The sequence below is a fragment of the Agelaius tricolor genome, unplaced genomic scaffold (assembly GCF_023055355.1).
Source record: "Agelaius tricolor isolate 1412-34295 unplaced genomic scaffold, bAgeTri1.0.p SCAF_22, whole genome shotgun sequence".
NCBI lineage: Eukaryota > Metazoa > Chordata > Aves > Passeriformes > Icteridae > Agelaius > Agelaius tricolor.
Window position 1 is genome coordinate 1,301,798 of NW_027269282.1, and position 22,326 is coordinate 1,324,123.

At 39.8% G+C, this 22,326-nt stretch overlaps 1 protein-coding gene across 11 annotated transcripts in view; it reads right to left on the reverse strand.

Moving 5' to 3' along the window:
• Positions 1-22,326, reverse strand: part of BTRC (beta-transducin repeat containing E3 ubiquitin protein ligase) — a 120,820-nt gene that overhangs the window by 45,103 nt on the left and 53,391 nt on the right. For 8 of the 11 annotated variants that reach the window (XM_071446454.1, XM_071446449.1, XM_071446455.1 and 5 more), the window contains one exon: positions 14,574-14,663. The exons of the other annotated variants lie outside the window; for them this stretch is intronic. In XM_071446454.1, coding sequence (XP_071302555.1) covers positions 14,574-14,663 — 90 coding nt within the window. The remainder of the gene's footprint in view (positions 1-14,573; positions 14,664-22,326) is intronic. 11 annotated transcript variants of the gene reach the window in all.

A 22,326-nucleotide genomic window follows, 5' to 3' on the forward strand; every position in this document is an offset into this window, starting at 1 on the left:
GTCTTGTTCTGCAAGAGACATTCATCATTCAGAGCAAACCTGAAAAGGCACAGATGCAAACTTGCTGATTGGCAGCTAAGCAAACTGACTTTGAATGAGTAGAGAACATTGATGGGACTGTACACTCCACTTTGTTAATACACAAAGATGGGGCTTCGTTCCTCTCCCATGAATGTCTGAAGAGCTGTTAATTTTCAGTCTGGCAAGTGCCCAGTGAGCTCGAGCCTATCTGAGATTTATGAAATGTACAACCTACACCTTTCCACCATGTGCTGAACTGCTGAGTTGCACATGACACACAGGAACAGTACCTATTCTGGTGAGGTTTTATCCATCAATCTTGCCTCCAGGAAACTCCCAGGTAACTTCAGATTGCCCTGAGGCCATATTCACTGTGCTTGTCTCTGGTTTCACAGGATATCCCTCATGGTGTCTGATACATTTATAATAAATGTATTACATGGGAACAGAGAATATCTCTTTTCATACCTTCACTGCCTCCAGGTAATCTCTCACAGGACCTGGGACAAACCTTTAAGTTCTTCACTCATGTGATGTCTGGATGTCAGATGAAGACCCTGATGTGAGAAATGCAAGTGACCTTAGAGTCCCTGATATGGAGGCACTTCTACTGGAGGAGTTGCCTTCAAGTCACTTACTGGGAAGATCAGGCCAAGATCCGCTGGGCAGCAAGATGCTGCACCTATGAACTCCATTTTCTCCAGGGCCAATTGTCTATTGTTTCTACGATTACAAGAAAAGTTACATGGTTTATTGTTGCTGTCTTGTGCCTTTAACTGATCAGTTATGTGGGTATAGACTGCAGTGGCTATCTGAAAACTCCTGAGATTGCAAAGAGCAAAAACTCAGACTCAGGTGCCAGCTGGATCCCAGTATGACTCCAAATCAACTCTTACAACCAACAAAACCTCTCCTGACAGTTGATAGTGATTTACTTTGAAAGAATAGAGATAGAGGCAAGTGTCTGACCTCCACACAAACTATTTATGTTGAGTCACTTGAGGTCCTACGTAAGATGAAAAGTTCTTTAGTGCAGTATCAGGAAACTCTGAAAGAAAATGTGTCTCCACCTGAGGACAGGATCTGAAGTGCGTTGATCTGATTTTTCATATTTGAGGGGTTCCACCTGTCAGTACTTGACCCAAAGATGCTACTATGGTAACAAGTGCCCAGAAATAAAGGTAATTACATATTTGGAAGTAAACTGAGGCCAAGACATCAGGTTGTCCTATGAGAACTGCTTTACTCTATTAAGCATTACTGTAGGATACGAGACTGCAGAATCAACAGTGATGCTCCCATTTCCCAACTGATAACTTATCTATGCAATGCATAAATTCACATTTCTCTGACCCACCTTCATAGGAACTGCAAGATATATTTCAGGAGCTAGTACTTTAAAATATGCACTAATTTCATTAGTACAGCTAAGGTCTTATAATCTCTTCAAAGACAAATTACATTCTGGAACAGTTTATAAGTGACTGTTTAGCTAACAAAAACTGTTTTTCTTAACAAAAACAGTTTAGCTTACAAAAAAACCTTAATAAGCAAACTTACGAAGTTATTTCTCGTAAAATAAATGTTATCCTTGTGTTTTAAAGTTATTAATAAAATGAAGTTAACATACTTACATTTTATAGAACAGATACTATGTTTGACTACCCAAGAAACAAAATTACTATGTATCATACATTGACTCATACTGCTTATATGAGAAGGGACAGTTAAAATCAAGTGAAAATTTTGAATCTCAAATTTTAAAGTGTTTCACCTATAATAAATACTACTGCATTAAGAAAAGAAGGATTTCTGTGGAAGAGTATTACTATATGTAAAAGAGTATAAAGAAGAGCATTACTAATGTAGGTACAAAAACCATACAAAACCTTTTGATATATGAAATTTGCTGTTACTTTTCAACATGCAAAAGTCAGGCTAAATTGAGTCTGAAAATTGTAATTCTGTTTAACACAGTTTTTATAGAAAATTTTAAAAAGAGAGGAATTTTAAAAAATGTTGCTGATATTCTGTCAACAGCTAGTAGACAGGTTGCTAGCCCTCAGAGAGCAAAGAAAGAAATTGTAATTTGATTAAGTCAAACATAGACCTAACCAAGAATTTCAACACTGATAAAAACATACTCTTGCAAAACCCAGCCAAGAGCTAGAATGAATTATTTTACTAGGTTAAAAAAGAATTAATATTGGCTCTACGTTCATTTTAACATATATACAAACATTAACAATCCCAAGGCTGCCTATTAGTTCACAAATGGCATATTTACAGTATTTATGATATTATACCCCATGTTGGGACATCCCATTACAGAGTCACGGTGGTAAGCTCCATACTTAAGGTGGATTCTGCAACACATTGCATCTTTCCAGTTATTCCCCTGCAGTATGATTACTTTGGGGCAAGAATTTACCACTTGGTTTCCGCCCACAGGGGAATCTCTTCGGAAGCTGAAAAACTGATTTAAGCAGCTGTGGAATAATTTACTGGGTCTTGAGTTTTATTAAAGGAGAACAAAAGGTGTTGAGAGCTTTTGGTGTTTTATGCCACAAGAATGTTTGGCTTAGTAACTGTCCACTTTCTCTTTGACTTTCCTCTTGCCTCCCACAAGGATCATATTTGACTGCCATTAGAATGCAACCATTGGTAAGTGCATCTTTCCCAAGATGTATGCCTAACACAGCCCTTAAAAAATGTACATGGTCCTGGGGTGAGAGAAGATGCCACAAGAACAGAGCCCAAATCAACATGAGGTGTATATAAACAAAAATAGTGTTTAAATACAAAAAATGCTTCAACTGATTCCACATTTCTAGATTCCCAAAAGTCTAATGAGGAAATGTTAATCAGCATTATCCTTCTACAGATGAAAGAACTGAGACAGAAAAGCAGAATATGGCAAAGATAAAAGATATCTCAAAATCTAGTGCTATAATTCCTAATCAAATATTCCTCCTGTGAGACCTCATTGCTTACCACAAATAAACTATTTCCTTCCTAAATTTCAGTTGTTAAAATAACTTTTGAACTTCTCTACAAAAAAGGGATGCTGTGAGTCCAACACTCACTCCACGAAACACTGGAAGGATTAATTAAGGTTTGTGAAGCACTGAAAGTGTAGGGGAAACCCCCAGGAGGCAGTCCCTATTTCCATATTCTGACCAGGACTTGAAAGGCATGCAATAAATACAGCCTGGGGCACAGAACAAGCAATACGAATAAAATAAAATATTGAACAGCTGTTTGTTAAGTGAATACAGTTCATCCCACACAACAAATTTTTTTTCTGCCTTAGGCTGCAGGGAGTGGGAGGCTGAAATAAAATGTTACTTTGAAGGGTTAAATAGTGAAAAAGTTATAGAAAATTAGAACTGTTTTGTACAAATGAAAATATTAAGACAACCTTTACAGGCAGAACTGCAAGCCCCACTCATTATTGTATTAGAAATCCAACTGGTTAGATAGTACAAAAAGCCTGTGTTTTACCAGGTTAACTTCTGTGTGGAGATGCAGTGTCTTTCAGCTTATAAAAGCTATGTGGACACCACCAAACTCATACCAAGCCCTCATTTTATAAAGGGGGCTGAGAAGGAAAGAGATTACATAGCTCGTACAAAACTCGGAATATCCCAAATACTACAGTAAGCAATGATGGTGAGATCTGCCTGGAACTGAACCCCAAAGGAACCCAGCTCACCCACAGCAGCTTTCCTCCCCAGCTCAGTGCTGCCTACCCAAAGCAGGCAGCACGAAGCTGCTGGTGGGAGTGAGCTCAGAACTCACCCAACCAGCCTGTACGGCTCGCTGCGTGCAGGGCGCTGGCGTTTGCCTCCTCCTGCAAACTGACAAGAGTTTATTTGCTGTTCAGCATCACAAAGTGGAATACCTCAAAGTAAAGAGAGTCTGTGTTCTGACTGGAAAAATGAAAGGAAAGCAGCACAGCTGCTGTGCACAGTGTGATAGAGCCTCACTCTTCTACCACTACAACTTCTTCAGGTATTACGGGGAAGGAGAAAAGACTTGTCTGAAAACAACAATACAGAGAGCAAGGAAGGAAAAACAGGAATTGTGGCAATCAGAAGGAGCTGCGTTCCCACTGCAAACATAAATATTATTTTCTAACATTTCTTATTTTCCTTTCCAGAAATTGCTCTGTAATATCACTTCCCCCCCCCCCCACATTATTTTTCTCCCTTTACAAAAATAAAGATTTTCCTAAGACTGGTATTCAGAACTGACAGCCATTAACTCCAGTATCTGTTTTTAGAATGCACTTGAGAAAACTGTGATTTTCTCAAACCACCAGGAAAAAAAATCAAGTCAATTTTAGCAATTACAACAGTCAAATATTTTTAATTACAATATCTTGTTGTTAAGTGAATAAACAAAAAAATACTGGGGCAAAAAAAACACAGTGGAAAAAAAAAACAACAAAAAGAAGCATTAGGAAATCAACCCAGTATTTGATGTCTCCTCTTTTTTTGCTGCTGAAAGCCACATGGCACACAGTATTTTTAACTGAGGAGTCTTGTTTCAAATATATGCTGAGGAATCTTATTTCAAACATATACTAAATAAGGAGAGGAGTATTAAAACAGGCAGTCCCTTACTCTAATTTTATCCATCTCCCTCCTCTTCTTTCCTTGATGCAGTGAAACTTTAACACCAAACCGTCTCTCTCTCTCTCTCTTTTTTGTAAACAGTGATCAACATTTTCCTAAATGACCCCTGAAACGACCTACTTCGAAACTACTCATTAGTAACAGCCACGTTTGCAATATTAACCTGGATGTGGCTGTTTATTAAGATCTTTTAAGGGGGTTAGAATGAAGACACACTGCTGGTGTACAGGGAGCACAGAAGGGGTAATTTAAAACCCATGTTTTTCCTCCCCCTCGCCGAAAACATGCCCAACATTGTGCAGCTGTGCTGCCAGCTTCATCACTCCCTCCATCTCCACTCTTGCTAATTAAAAGGTTGATCACAGAACAATGCTCTTCTCATTAATTTCAGCTTTCTGATTGGGCAGGATTCCCACTCGCTCCGCCTGATCTTTTCCACACTGCTGAAGTTAATGTGACAGGAGCCCGAAGATGGATTACCCGCTGCCATATTGCCCATCACCTCCAATCAGCAGCTATCGGGGTAAACTGATTGTTCTAATTTGCTCTCATTATTTTTACAATATCAGGAGAAAATAACGCACACAGCTCACTGTCAAAGCCGTGAAAATCAGCCATTAGTTAAACCCAGACACTGAGTGGCTTTATTAGAAGCACTGCAGTTTATTGATTCAGCTTCGGTAAACTAAGATAATACCTGTCCTCTTTAAACACACTTTTTAAGGTGCACTTATGTAGCAAGAAAATATTTATTAGGATACTTTTGGAAATGCTCGCTGTCTCAGCCTGTTATCTTGATACGCTGGCAGACAACAAAGATTAAGAACAATGGAAGCTTGACTTCCACATAAAGAAGGGCAAAATATGCAGCATTATCTGCACGGCAGCCTGCGTGCACGTCTCAGCTACTCTTCTATAGTTTAAATAAAAATCATCTCAGGACTAGTATGGCAGGTGAATATGTAAATACACCCCATAATCACACAAAACACAGTACTACCGTAAAGGAAGACACGGTACAGGCATGATTGTATGAGCTGTATGTACAAGGTCAGTGATTTAGTATTGGGTTTGGTTTTCTGTTGGGTTTTTTTGGCTAAGCAAAAGAACCTGCATAGCCCAGCGTCAAAACACAGGGTCTGAGAGTAGCAGAAGGTCCAAATAAGAGAAACTCTTTTGTATGGCTGGGAGCTACTTTTTACCCTACGCAAAGGCATTATGCTGCCACAATTTGGGAACACATTCAGAAATGTCACTCCACACTAAAGCCTCACAGGATCCCAGAGCTAAGAAATGAATAAAGTATTGTTAGCAGTATGAAGTCAGAAATTTCTACACCACAACAGTGTTTAGAAAATGTGTTTTGAAAATTCTGGACCTCTGACTGCCTCTATGTTGTATATAAAGGGTCCTATATTATTTTGCCTGCTGCCTATCTGCATCTTAGCAAAGGGAAATGCTAAATAATGGGATTAACAGAAATATGATACCTTAAATCTTGCTAAACATAAACCCTTAACTGGTGTCTACGATGCTCTAACTGGCAATGTACTCCAAGAGTGACAGCCAGAGCACAGCAGACTGATTTTACTTTTAAATAATATCTAAATTAGATTAGTTCTTTGTGTAGATCTGCATGAACCAGAGGGGACATTCATCATTGTGCCAAAAAAGTTAAATTCACTGGGGTACACTCAAAGTGAATGGTTCTAGACCTACGTTTTATCTCTCAGATGCATCATCAAGATGCTGTGCCAATATGCATGAAGCCAGCTAGGAGCTGCAAGAAAGACAACGGGAGAGTAACTGGATAGTAGAAAAGGTTTAATTTTTTCCTTTGTCGATTATGAATTGCTTGGGACAGGATCTGTGGTTTCTCTGTCTTGTAAGCACAAAGCATCCCTTTCAAGATTTGAGCTTCTTTTTTAATATTTAAATGGCTAATATATGAAGAAGGGTATTCTCCTCCCCCCCCCCGCTCCAAACCAGATGTAATTCTAGTTCCCCCTCCTCCCTCTGATGTAATTTAAAATGCTACAATTTCCATTACTGCTTTTTAATATTTTTAAATCCTCATCAGCTAGGGCCGTGCGTTTGGGGTTTGATTTTTCCTCCCTCCTAGAAAAGCCACCTCCCAGCTTTGTTTGGCATCTCTTTTGACCCTTGCTAATGGTGTTCTCTTGGAGGGGCGTGCCACGCTTTTCCTCTTAAAATTCCTGCACTGAAAGACTGCACCACACCACACTCCACAAAACGTGCTGATGGCACAAATTACAAGCCCCCAGCCGAACACTCCAGCCCCCACCATTCGGGCAGATTTATGTGGGCTCTTGCCGACGTTATTACAAGTCAGAGTTTATTGGGAAATTGTTACATTATGCGGAGTGTCTAACAAATTGCTTATGCTGCTATAATTGGATTACAACAGCCGCTTGCTCCCACCGGTAAGATTAGGCAAGTAGGACTCCTGCCGATCTCTGAGCGTTAGCAGTAATTTTATTTGCCTTGCCTCTCTCTTTCCTAACAACATGCCTCTTTCCCTGCCAGCTGTCTGCTGAAAAGGCACAGGCTTGTTCCTTGGCCCTAACAATGCAATTACAGCCCTGCAGATCGCACTGTTTGTGCATTAAGTACAGAGCCAAAACGAGGCGAATTGATCGTTTGACTTTTGGAGGAGCCATGTGATCTCTGCGTGCGGGTGATCCGGCATGCACCACTGGGCAGTGCTGCAGTGCGCGCCTCGCCATGAACTCGCTCCTCGCCGCCTCCCTCCTCTGCCCGCTCCCAACAGCAAAGATGCTGGAGCCCACCCCACCTTAGTCCCCCTCAGGCTACAAAAACAGCCTCATTTTTGGGTGCTCTCTTGCTAGGCTGAACTCAGAACTCACTCAGCCTTCTGAAATGTGATACTTGGCCACATCAGTGGCTTCCCTGCAGTGGGCTACACTAGGAAACTGCTATTACAGCATTTCATACCACAAGCTTTAGCAGAAGAATTGGGCATATTTTCAAACAACTTTTTTAATTCTTGTATTTGAAAAATACTAAAAATACATCTAATATCATGCATTCTGTACCATCTGAGGGTCTTGTCACTGCAGCACTCTTAAAAAGCAATGCTTCCCATGTCTGCCACCATTTATCACCAAAGCCACAGATGACTTGGATCCCAAATTGTTTCATATTTCCAGCGTGAAGGATCCTAAAGTACTTTGTAAATGCAAGTCCAGTTTGGTTGTAACACTTATCCTGGTCAACACTTCTTACAAGCTTGATGCAATGATCTGGAATGAAGACCTCAAGGCTGTAATTCTTTATACAGAGTACCCATCACCAAACCAGCAAACACACAGCAAGGAACAACAGCATGTGATCCTACACTTAATATTGTCGCAGAGGAATTCTGACTAAGGATGCCAGGTCAAGTTCTACATTTTACAAGACTTCCATTACATCTTCACTGTCTGTACACTGAGAGGATTCCAACATGGTTTCACTTAGAAGAGATCCCTGGAGTTCTCCAGCTCAGCCTCTTGCTCAAAGCAGGGTGCTGTATGAAGTCAGATCAAGCAACTCACGGCTTCATTTACCCTGGTCTTGTAAAACTCCAAGGATGGAGGCTGCAGACCTTCCACAAATAACCTGCTCCAGCTTGACTGTCATCACCACAAGAAAACTCTTCCTTGAGACCCCTCAAACATGAGATGATCTGTGGAGGGACCTTCCAGTATTTATTGAACTCAATCTGAAATGTAATGCAATTTGCTCTATCAAGATTCCAAACCATGGGGTCCAAAGTGTAGAAACATCTCCATTGAGTTGACCAAACTTTGAAAATGATTCTTCATATCAAGATTTTGCCTATCCCCTGCCTGACCATCCTTACTGCAGAGCTTGGAGAACTGATCTCCATAATATGCTTAAGAGACCCTCAGCTACAAAGCAATGTATGAGTTAGCTTTTATATTGCTATTTCTTCAAAGTCTCTGTTGCATTTAAAAAAATCCCAAGTGTAATTCTTTTTTAATTTGTGGTTTCATTGACATGCAAAGTCATTTTGGGTGGTAAGAGAAGCAGAAATGACAACCACTCCACAATGTTTGTGTAACTGAAGACTAAAGAAGCCTGTTTACACATAGTTTAACACTCAAAAGAAACTCTGAACAGCTGAAATGCCTTATAAATAGCTCAGACCCAGAGGAAGTGCAAACGTCTGCATTGTGAATTGTAGATCTTAATTACAGACAATGGCTGGTACAGCAAGTAGCACAGAAAAAAAAAGTGAAACAGTTGCACTGTTCATGGTTGGCAATAATTCTTCAGGAAAATATTTACTATCAATCAGTTATGAGAAAAGGGACTCTGCGCTCATAAAACAGCACGTTGCTTCTCATACCAGGACCATTTTGCTTCAGCATAATCTGAATTTAAACAGCTTGTTTCCTGCGGATATAATTTTGGAAATAAATAAAACAAGTCTATCAAAATCTGGAGAATGTGTATGGTGGGGTGGAGTGGGGGGAGCAGGAATATCACATTTCTTTCTCCATCATTTGCAAAGAGGTTATTAGACCAAGATAAAGCTAAAGCATAAAGATTGTCTTGACCTAAAAAAAGATAGATTAACTAGCAAGGAAGATAAAAGTAGTCGTATTTGTGACAGGAAAATTATCATTAGGGCAAAGCTTTTAGATAAAACTCCGATGCCATTTTCTATTTCTGCTGCCTGAGAATTCCCTTTCAAAGCACCTTTTGCATGTTAAGTACTCCCAGCAACGTCCCTGCAATGCCTGCCATTCACACAATTCTCATTACTGAGAGAATACCTCCAACAGAAGGGTAAAATGACATGCTTACATCTCTATCAGCCAGTGGCTGAGGTGGTGTTTATCCAGTTTGCAACAACCTCAGACTGCTGTCCCTCCCAGAGAAAGGTATATCCAAGACACAGTAGAGGACACTTTATTGAGGGATTTGGGGCTGGAAGCACATCCACTGACAGTCCCTCTGCATCATTACACAGAAGCTTCTTATTCTTAACATACCTTCTTTTTAAACAGCAGAAGAAATATCTCAAAACTAAATGTTGCTAGTCGAATAATATTTGTTCATGATTAAATTGCTATCATTTCGATCTGAGGGACTGGAAAGCCTTCAAAGGCACTAGAAAACTGCATTATCTGAAGATGCACAGACTCAGTGGTATATCACAGCAGAACTCTGAGCTGGTAGTGCTATTCATGCAAAGTAAATGCAGACACACACTCTGGAAAAAAAGAGCCATCAATCTGTGACATAAAGGGACTTGAGAGTACAAGAGGGACATCTTCAGATCAATTTGTCCTACTGCCAACTGGAACATCCAGCCTGGAACCCTAAACGCTTCTTTATTAAAGAGTGCTTGTGGCTGCTCCTTTAAATTCATATAAAAATTCCAGACTTAATGTTATTATTGTGCAGACAATGTTTGTTCTAAAAATTCAAAAGTAGTGATGCAGAAAGAACTGACAAAGGAAAGAAGATTTCAATTACCAGCTACTTCCACCACTCCTTGCTTTAGCTGAATCACCCTTGAATGTAAATGTGTAGCTACAGCTAAATAATAAGATGCATCTTTGAAAGGAAATTTCACATAGCATGCTGGAAGTGCCAAGGCCGGTTCTGTGTTACCAGAATTAAGCACACTAGAGCTCTGTCCCACCTTTAGAAGTATGATGAACAGCAATGATTCCCTGAAAGACAGAAAATGCTTAAAAGACCCTGAGAAGTCCCTTAGCTTGCCAGGACCTTAAAAAGCAAGACCAGTTATCACTGGTAGGACCAGTTATGTGAGTAGCAAGCAGTGCTTGGTCTGAAACAAAAGTCTGATTTTTCAAGGGTGGCATGCATGACTATATTTTTCTTCTTCCAATTTTACTTAGATCATGGTAGAGGGAGAGAACCTCTCCCAGCTGCTGCTGCTGGGTCCAGAACTAAGTAGAAACCTGGGGATGCTGTATGCCATTTTGAAGGTGTCTCATCAGTGCTGTCTCTTGCAGGGATGTCACAGGGTGCCTGTCTCTGGCACAAGTAGGAAAGAATTCAAAGTGCAAAATGAAACTGAGAACACTCCTTTGTACAGGAGATACAGATGAACTGGAACCAACTGCAGGAGTTAACAAACAGTAAGACCTATCTAATGAATGGAGGAAATGGGTATTGACTGCAGAGCTCTGAGATCAGCTATACAATCTCCCGTTGGGAAAGGAAAGAGCACTTGGAATCAAAAGGGTATTTCTAGGATCCAGGGTGATGCAAAATCTAACAAACTTGAAGCAAACAGCAGAACTCAGACCTAACACACCACATAAAGGTGTGAAAAGGCAAGACCTCTGTTTAAAAACAGAACTGTATACAATCCATCCAAGCAAATACTCAGCCAAGGAGACTGGAGACACACCAGAGCATCCCTCACCCCACATCAAACAGAAAGAGTGAAGGCCACTACAGAAAGACTTCCTGGGTCCAGAACAGAAGAGAAACTTGTTTGCACACCCAGGAGCATCAAAAGAATCCTAGTGACATACCAGATGCCAGGGGACTTTTAACTATGTCCCTCTCTAATTGAGGATGAAGCACCATTATCTGCCTGAAGATACTGGCTTACAAAATATGGAACAAACAATAGGAACAGATGCTCATTTGGCCAGATTTCAATAAGCCTCATTAAAATCAAACACCCTGTCCTTAGAGCCCAGGTTCATGCTACATTTCTACCTTATTTAAGCACCTAGCACCAATTCCTGAGGAAGTTGTCCACTTGTGGTTGCACACCAGTAGTATCATTAAAAGAAACCCTCTTGCAGAGATTTTTTGGTATCTAAAGAAATGATAAGAAGGAGTTTCTATATATATGCCTGTGTGTGTACACACACACATGAAAAAACACAATTAGAGATTGCATTTCCTTTTAAAAGACATTAGCTTGAATATACATCAGATTTGTTGACGGCTCAAAGGCAATGGGCAAAAAGATGCCAAAAAATAACAGAAAAACTCTGGCACATGCAAGAGAAATGATGTCACAGATCACACATATGAAATCTATGCATCACAATGTATAATTTTTAATTTAAGATCCCAGCTATTCAGTCAAAACATGCACACACTTGAAACAATTTCTAATGCTCCTTGTTTGTTTTTACCCAAACAGGTCCAAGTCCTATCAATGGAGTTTCAGAGGACAAATACCAGAAAAGAAGGGCTAAGAACAAGACACAAAGATTCACCAAAATATTATATTCTAGCTTTATTTTAAAATGTCTGAATAAAACCAGTTAATTCATAGTTTTGCAAAAGGCTCTGAGCACCTGGCAGCAGAGTCAGCATAACACTGTACACCAAACCAGACAGACAAGGCTTCCTAACAAACACAAACTTCCTTGACTGATCAAAATACTGTGGCCCTATGCTGCTTTCCACACCTGAATATGTGTATCTGTTTTTTCCCCCTCTATTTTAGGAAAATGCCAGTTGTTAGGTTGGTAGTCTACACTGGATGTCCTGCACAGAAGCACTTGTTCACAAGAGAGTTTAACAAATGGGCAATGCTCCAGTCTGAGAGAAGACACCTCAATATTGATACGTGTGGCTGCAAAGGAACTGCATTTCATGAACAAACTTTGAACAAACTTTTAGAAATGTCAAGCACACCATCAGCAAATGCCATTAATACAGTCTTAAAAGAGCACAATTATCTTTTCTGAAAGTAGGTGCAGAATCAGAAATTTAGTTTCAGAAAAAACATTGTATCTTGCAGACTGACTGACACATCTGACAAGCAGCTGATATTGCAGACAGTGGATCCTAGTCAGGGCTGATACTGCACTGCAGAATCAGAAAAAATAAATAAAGATTTTCAAAGTAACCCTTCCTGTGTTTCACTGAATGTTAAAAAAAAAAAATTGAACCCCCTACATTTGGAAAATTGCTGCAGATAATGAAAACTGCAGCACCTTCCAGTATTCACCTCCCTGACAAAACATTTTAAAGTCTGAGGCTAGAAAATACATCAGTCATGGAGGATAAAACTCGCTGTGTGCATGTGGTGGGAGAAAGCCTCTGGACTCCCTAAATCCCATTTAAGCCCTTCACCTAGGGAACATTTAAGAGTTGTGCCATTTGCCTATGCCATCACTGAACCATCTGCATTTAGATAGCTGGATTGTATGTTTATATATGGTTTTCCATACCTATATGATGGCAGACTGTCCAAGAGTATATATACACATATACTGCCCTACAGCATATAGAGACATGATACTTCAAAAACATACACTTTTTTATCTCCAGGATGATGTCTCAAATTCATCCTCAACAGCATGAAACAAGTTTTGCTGTTCCTGCCTTGAATCTTACCCACACCTCCACACCTCTCACCACAAACCTGCTGAAAACATAACTTTGGGAGAGCTTATTAGTAAGGACATGAAGTTGTTAAAGTATGTGCTTTTATTTAAAAGAGGCACCACCTAAATTGGCAGTACTTCTTGCACACCCTTGCTCCTTAGTGAGACAATCAGGTCAAACAGGACACTGTAGAGCAGATGGGGTTGAATGGGTTTACTCCCTGAGCTTGCTGTGAGCTGCTTTATGGCACTGGAACAATGCTCTATGATGAGACAACTCAGCCAGAGATGCTCTGCTTAAAGAGTTTCACCTAGTCTGTATCATAAAGCACCTTAGGAAGTGTGCAAGAGCAGTCATGTTAAGAAGGGAAGTGCCGGTATCAAACTTTGTACCAGGACTGGTAGCTTCTCTCAGAAGTGCTTCTCCAGTGGAAGGTAACTGGCATGTCAAGCACAGTTTATGAGAGCTAAGCCACCTGCAACCATCATTACAAACTTCTATGGTAGCCAATTCCCTGACAAGAGTCAAAAGAAATGGGACATCCAAATTTCACCAGCAAAACCTCAGCAAAGATTTAGCTGGGAAATTATCTTAAAGGTCAGTACAAAAGTGGCCCCTGAAGGGACAAGGCACCTTTAACAACCAATCAAAGTATGAAAGAAATGGACTTCAAGAAGATCAAGGAATAATAACTGAAAGAGAAAACAGGCTTTTGAGTGGTCAGGTTTGTGGTGACAGAGGAGCCACAAAATGCCAGCTGGTTTCAGTAACAGATGGCTGCATGCACTGATCTGTCCTGCATGCCCATTCTGAACTTCCTTTCAGTGGAAATACAAAGCTTACACAAGACTAAACGCATCTTTCATGCAGCCTTTCCACACATCATCATGGTTCAAATGTCCTCCATTCATAAACAGAGCAAGCTGTACATTTTTACTCTAGTTATGCTGAATTCTAAGAAAAGAGGGTGGCTAATGGCACCTCATCTTTTCCAATCACATCTACCTTAATTGTCAAGAAATTACTTTTCTGTGACAGGCTAATAAATTCATTTTCTTACCAGTCTGACTGCAATATCTCCCTTGCCCCTTTCCTTTAAGTACAGTGTTCACTGTATTTAAATTGAAAAGTCTTTTTGCACCTCCCTTCTGGTAGCTAAGAAAGGGAACCATGATACACAGAGCTCTCATGCAGTATTTCTAATATATATCTGGACATTTGTCATTTGAAGTTGCCACAGCTAATTACATGGCTGGCACAGGTCATCCCACTGGAAAAGCCTATTACTTGTATGGCAGAATGAACCCTTCAATCCCACATAGCTCAGGACTCAAGTAATCATTTCCAGCAGAGAAAAACAGCAAAACAGAATCCTACACTGAAGGACAGAAAAGCCTACCCAAAATACTTACTCTTTGTTTAAATATTTTTTCCTAAGCGTAATATTTAACAAGAACTCTTTGTTGACTAACAATAAACAATTTGCTAAGAATCCCTCAAAACCAAAGCCATTCTCTTACTTACTTTGGCCACACAATTTTCAGTCTTCATAGCAGTGCTTCCTAGACATACTGTTTCCTGGTTTAAGCACAGTCTGGCACAGCTGTTGTAGGTCTGCAGAAAGATTAAAATGGTTATGCATAGAAGAACACAATTTTCTTTCAGGCACCACATTTTTGGCACAGAACCTACACTAACTCTACGACTCTACAACATTTCCTTTTTCTAAGATGTAAATGTTTCAAACCAAAATAAACTAGTTTATAGGAAAGTCTATGTTCAGGGCATGCATGTTCTCTGAGAAGCCATGTACAATTTTACAGTACGGAAATACAAAGATTTTTCTTCTCTGTTCCTTTGAAAATGGGGAAAAAAAATCTCATCTCAATTTTCGTTCTTTCACGAAATGCTGCATAATGGAATAATTAAAGCAAGGTGATTTCTACACACTGGTTATCAGAGAGTACATCAAATGTGAATAAATATCTGACTTTATCAGAATATAAAATGTAAAATACACAGGACACAAGGAAGGTTATAATCAGATGGGAGCAAATGCAGACAACATTTCATTGCTGTATTTAATCTTCTCACTTACGTAAAGCTTTCAAAATTTTTTTAAAGTAGAATGTCTTTTTTTCTTTAATGCTGTCCTGCCCAAGTGACCCCCAGTTGGGGCTGCAGACTCTTCAGAGTCTTTGCAGAGCACACCACTCGTGGTCTCTCACTCTTTTGAGGGAAGTGTATGAAAAATACTTACAAAGTGGGCTTAAAATAATTTGGTTTACTTGGCTGTTTTAACTAGTATGCCTGAAAACTCAAAAGCTTCTAACTGAGGCTCTTCTCCTCACCCCCAGCACCTTTGCATCTAAGACCTTCAGTATGGGATTAATACATCAGCCACCATTTACAGAAAAATGCTCCCATGCAAAAATGGCAGCTCAAAAGCAAGCACCAACTTAATTTGTTTCAAGAATAGAAAGCGGGCCACAGAGAAGATGCTGCCACCTCAAAAAGTTGTGTGGGGAAACCTCAAGAAAGATGCTGAAAAATAATGAAATTAAACTTGTTACAAAGACATTTTCAAGAGCACTAAGTAAAGCATACTAACATTCATTATATTTTAAGATTGCCTTTATGGGAGGATGCACAAAGACTTGTAGTGAGCTGCCTGTCAGTTATCTCCCTGTAATACTCACTGGCAATCTCTGGAGATGTTTTTTTTAGGGCTTGCTACGATTTCCATTTGCTTGATTTGAAATGACTTCAACCCCAAACCTGCTATAGGTTACAAAACCTGTGGACAACACTGGCATGATAAGGGCTCGTAAACTTCTCCCTCTGCCCTAAAGCTCCATCACCAGAGCCAGATTTCCTCAGTGCCAAGAAACAAAAAACAATCTCCCTCTATTGCCCCTCTGCCAGAGGCCTGACTCTGTGCAAAATGCTGTCAGCAGCAACAAAAACTGGGAGAGGGGCACATGGCAATGGATGTCAGAGGCAAGGATGCAAAGAGATTAAAAGGGGTTTACATCGAGCAACAGGAGATGTGTCCACAAAGCCAGTGTTCCCAACAGTCCCCAGCTCAGGTAAACACCAACTGATGGGCACTGAGTGTTCACAATCAGTTTATAACATCCACCTAATGTCTTATGATCCCCATGAAACATTCCTTACTGCACACCATGGGAAATCAGTATACTGGCTTTGGTGGATCTGTAGTGGACCAGCACAGTACAAACATTCTTGGAGAAATTAAGGAAATCAGTCCTTTACACTCGATCTATTTACAGAGCCCCTTTAAAGTTCACCATGAAACAGAAACAAAAGAGAGCACAGAAGCCCTATCTTCTCCATTGCTTTAGCATTCATGTTTTATTTCTCAGCTAGCTCTCTAACCAGAAAACAATCAGTGACAGACAGAAATGCAAAATATTCTGGCTCCAGCAGTTCTCCTCACATGTCACAACATTGATATCTGCTTTGACTAGCAGCCAGCAAGCAATTTCTGTCTCTAGACCCAGAAGGAGAAACTCAAAAATTCAAACACATGAATTCTTTCAAGGTGCTGTGCAGATGAACAAAGTGCATCTTTCAGCAGGAGAGGCTCAGATTGAAACTGGATTAGGCCACAAGCAAACAGAAGTCTGATTGCCTCTTGTAAATATTTGCCAACATCATAAAACCATCACCCTGGTATGCATAAAACTTTCTCCTCAGAAGAAAGATCAGAATGGTATAGACTGCTATAAACTGGGGCTTAGATATAGCACCCCAACTGATAGACAAAAAGTTGATACCATCTGCTTTGCACTGACATTCAGACAATACCATGCAAACTTCATTTTACAGGCATGGTATTAGTTAAATTCAACCAGATTGCGAAGGGGAAAAGCCATGAGGAGTTGGTAAGATTCTTTGTTCAGTTTTCACATTTGTGTAATTTAACCCATTTATTGTAAATCTGATTTTTTTCACTTGCAATTTAACTCCTAGAATTCCATATGCAGTATTTCTGCACAACTTGTCTGTTACACACTGTAAGTTTTATGAGAAGCCCTGATTGAGGAAAGCTACTACTAACTCCACTTTGCAGATCAAAAGCTCAGCCACATAAACATTTACTGAAAGCAACAAGAAGTCTGTGGCTCTGTGAACTGAACCATGAACTCAAATCTTGTCAGTCTTTTTCCTCCCAAGACAGGTATGCACAAACCTTGGTTGCATGCCAGCTTTTTAAAAGCTGGGATTACAACAGGCTTTCTCCACATTTACAGATGGGAAAGAGCAGACAATCCAAACACAAAATGTGAAATACTAAATACTAAATTTAGAGACATCAGCATTTTCTGAGAATGAAAGAAGTGCACTGTGCACTATTCAAAACTTACATACATGTCAGAATGCAAATACAAATAATTATTCTAGTGAATTACTTAATTTTGATTACTTTCACCCACACATTACATTTCTAGTAACAGTACCAACTGAACAGTACCAACTGAACTTCAGCATAACTTGTTTGTCAAATCCCACAATACCTGGACTACTGACATTTGACAGAACTAGTATAGCATAAATTTAAAGAGGATAAAATGAAACACTTCTTCACACAGTTGGCAGTGAACTTCTGGTGTTTCCTGCCCCAGGACATTGTGCAGAGAAACATCATCAGAAGTGGAAAAAGGGACTAACTGAACTCATGGACAGCAGCTCCACAGATATTCAGCACAGATATCTTCCAGACATCCCTAGTGCAACAGCAGTAGATGCTGCAGGGACAGGAGGGCAATGGGGCACCAAAAGAGGCCGGACTTCCTTGCTCCCACTCAACTCCAGTACTTTCCACTGACAGTGCTGGAGTTGGCAGTGGATGAGCTGACTCTGGGTCTGACTGATCTGGGCATTCTCATGCTATCAGTACACCACTCTGCCCTTTGAGAACATGCCAAGGAACTCTCCTTCCTCCTCCTTCCCAACCTTTTCAACCATAGAAGGAGAGAAGAACATGCTTTTACAGTAAGAGCCAACTTTTACACAGCAATTTTATTACATAAGGATTTATGTATGTCCCTAATTACCAGATGACCATTTAGTCCTTCAGCAGCTCTTTGTTTCTCAGTAGAAGTAAAAGGGAAAAAGGGAAAATTAAGAAGAGTATACATTGTGGATTCAACGCATCAGGATGCATATTTGAGAATAAAACATAAAGTACTCTTCAGTTTGACATACAATACTATTTTTTCAAAGTTACAACGTTCTTCTTATTTTCAAATTCTCACAGAAGAATGCCTTATTAGCCTTGTGGCATGAATAAAGAGGGCAAAGAAGATTCTCACACATGTTCTACAGTATGTTTTAAAGAGTTGAAAGCAAAACACAGCAAACCTAGTTCTCTCATAAAGTCCAGAGGAAAAAGAGGTAATGTCACTCTACTTGACAGGTCTCAACAGAAATGTACTGCCAATGTTACAAAGAAGCTGCATCTGGCTCATGAGGCCAGGTCATAAGAAGCTTGGAGAATATATTGTCAAGGCAGTACTACATGGTAGTCTCCAAATGCTTTTTGGTAGTCTCCAAATGCTTTTTGCAGGCAGCAGTTACTGGCTACTGAGAGACACAAAATGGCTGCTGGACACGGAGATTTGGTTTCACTGATATTGCTCGTATGCTAATTGTTATTGTGAACAGGTCAGTGAATAGACTAGTGAATTCTGAAAGCAGAATTAATGCCATATCATCAAGTAATAATGCAGAGCACTTCATGTTAGGTGAAACATTTGATGGTGTCTAATGCTACAGAGCAGCATAAGAGTACCTCCTTCCATTTGTTCCAATGCCCATGGGAACACTGACTCACCTGGAAGAAAAGCAGGAAAATCAAAGCCAAAACTAAGCCTTAGAGAAGGATATTTCTCAAGTTCGCCTTTAAAGCTTGACCCTTTTACATATCTCATCTAATCTACTCCAAAACTGTTCAAGTTTCTCCTCACCTTTCATCAAAATAAGAGGTTTCTTCATCAAGAAAAAGTATTCTGAAATGGTAGCCTGGTTCAACGCTACAGGCAGATAGCTTTGCGTCGGAGTGCTTTAATATGTTTTTATATTGCATATAAAGCATGCAAACATAAACCAGTTTGTTGAAAACTACCCTCTTTGTGGAAGCTGGCTGTAATTCTGAACAAGTTTTCAATTTTCACACTGCTGCTAGGGTAAAACATTTTAAAGAGTTTAATTTTTACAGTGGCTTCAATGACACAAGATTATCTAACAAAGTAATGGTTAATCAATAGAGGGTTTAGTTGTCAGGTGAAACATATAACACACTAAAAGGGATTGATTGCAAGACTCCTCCTTATTTACTAGAAGGTATATATTTAAAATGACACAAACTTGTTACCAAGCTGCATTTCTTTAACCTTGCAAAAGCCGTTTGAGAAGAGTGTTAAGCAGCCCTATAGCCAAACAAGCTCTAATGAAAGAAAAAAAAGAAACCTACAAATATATGGGAGCACCAAATGATGTCAGAAGCAGGGGAACCACAAAGCTGTATTCACTCTCAGCCAAAGGCTTAAAATGCCACAGAGGCACTAGACTATGGTTCACTAAAGATAGAGCTGTATCTGATCTCATTCCGTAAGTGTCTTTGGTTACATTTTTATTTTTAAAGAAAGTATGATCCTGCTCTTTGACACAAACACATAAACATTTCTGCTCTTGTCTTTGCAGCTCTGGATGAACACTGAGCACCAGCCTGAAGCCTCGAACCCCAGGCAGAACTCCATGTATGTGCAGCTTTTCTACCAACTGAAATCCATTTCTTTGGCCATTCATTCCAAGAATCCCCAGTCCCTGAACAAAGCTCTGCTTTTTAATAGAAGCTGCAACCCAGGAGTTCAATAAGATTTCCCCCCCAATAGTTAGTAATTACATGATTTATCAGAGAAAGATAACACTAATAAAAACACAGCAAAAAGACAAAACCCATACCCTCCCTTCAAGCCATTTTCAGGGAAAAGATTATTAAACTGTTCTTTTTGAACAAGGGCTTTTGTAGCTAAGCACAAATTGCCAAACGGTTAGAAAAAAAAAGTTATTAGGCTCTGAAGAATTCACAGAAGTGGGAAGTTATATAAACAAATCACTCCAGCAGATTTGGAAAGATCGCTTTCATCTTATTTAGAGTCTTAGGAGACTTGTATTAATTACCCTTTAAAGGTCTTTCACATGGACTATTTAAAATAAATGCAATTTATTTATTTATTTCAAATGAGGTGCTTCTTCTGAAAGAATTAAGTAATCTTAACAAATTTAAAAACGTTTTTATAAAGAGGTAATTAAAAAGAAGACTAGAATTAAGTCAAGCTGTAAGACATTACCCAGGATCCACCTCGACTATTTTCTTAAGACGAAATTTTTGTTATCCCTAGCCCAGCCTTGGGAAGGATAGTCTCCACAGAAAGTCATAAGACAAAATAACGGCTAGCCAAACAAAAAACTAGATCATTTACAGGATTTTCCCTAAAGCACAGTTTGTCATATTGCAATTACACCTTGCTGACTGTGAAAGCCAGAGTCCTTAATACTGCCACTAGAGGGAAGACGTGTCTTAACACACGGCAATGGCAGTTGGGGAGTGGGTTTTCTTGAGCAATTACCATAACAAAGCTCCCTTGGCTGTGTGTACCTTCTAATTACCCAGTACAATTAAAATGACTTACCTAAAACAAACATGGAAAAAAAAGGCCCTTAAAACAAAAAACCTCAAGACAATGCAAACAAAAAGCTTTAGTCCAATATGCTTGTTACCTGAAATTACATTAAAGCTGAAGATTTTTTTAAACCCATCCATCAGTGCACAAGGGGGAGAAACACAAAAAGGAGTATGCCACAATGCCCAACACCACAGGGCTGTTCAGCTATGTAAAAGCATTAAAACAAACAAAAACAAAGAGCAAGGCAAACTAGATCTCTTGTTAAAGAAAAGAAGGAGGGGAAAAAAAGAAAAAGAAAATGTGGTATTTAGCCATCTGGTAGCTGCTGGAAAACAAATTGTCCTCAGAAGAGCAGAAATACAGTATGTCTTCTTGCAGTTCACTGGCTTATGAATCAGACTACTTTTCCTACTTTTTTTTAATACAGGCATGGTAATGTTAGACCTCTGTGCTGCTCCTTTCACTTCCCTCTTGTCCCACTGTGCAGACATAACCATGGCCATCCCAGTCAGACCCGGTTGTTCTAACTTGGATGCATTATTCTCACTCTTTCAAGATACATCTTGTTGGGCCCATTGTTCAAAACCCCCCAGGACTTTTTTTTTACCCCTAACAGCTACTTGCTGATTTTTAAACCCTTAAATCTTTCATTTTATAAGGCGTATCATTAAGGGAAGATGGCAGCCAAGTGATTTTTCTTTCCATTGACAATTTGTGACATTTTTCCAGCAGCGTGCAAGGTGTTGAAAACCTGGCAGCTGTTACCTCCTGGGATGAAGATCCTTTTTTATCCTCCCTTGACAGTTTAACTCAATGGGTCAGCACCTTTAAAGACTGCAAAGTACCACTGAAGTGGATGGAGGCTTGAATTACTGCTCCCTCCCTAATCAATGTAAACCCTCACTGCAGGTGAAACTCTTAATCTATAGAGGTGCATGGGGGAGGAAAATGTAATGCCCTGAGCCAGATGGTTTTCATCTTGTTTTTTAAAGAAGAAAGGAACAAGCTAACAAGGGGACAGCTACTTTTGTTAGCTTCTTGGCCTCTCTCATGGCTTTGGATCCCCAGGGTTCCAGCCACACAAGGGAAAGAATACAGAAAAACATAAACACTTAAAGAAATATAACTAGGGGGCTGGCAACATGCTGCTTTCAAAGAGCTGGGAGCCCTGTTCAGCGCTTTATTTATCACTGCCCACGTTCTTCGGATGGTAAGTGGACATGGACACAAAGGGCAGGGGGGAGCAGACAACACTTGCAATTTACTCAATTACAGAGGAATGCAGCAATGTGGCGGGGTGACAGATTCCTATTAGCACTAATGCTGAAAGAACCCAGTGGCCTTTCCGCCACAAGGCAGCATTCCCATTGTAACTTAGACTCCAGCACATCCCGCTTTGGCCAGCTCTGTAACACGCACTAGGTGTCACAAAGGAATGGAAATTATTTTGTTGTTGTTGTTGTTATTAGAGAATAATAAGCAAGAAAAAAAAAAAAACTTAAAAAGAAAGAATAATCTGGCAAGTAAGGCTAAGGGTGTACTTCTAGCAATTTCAGGGGGCT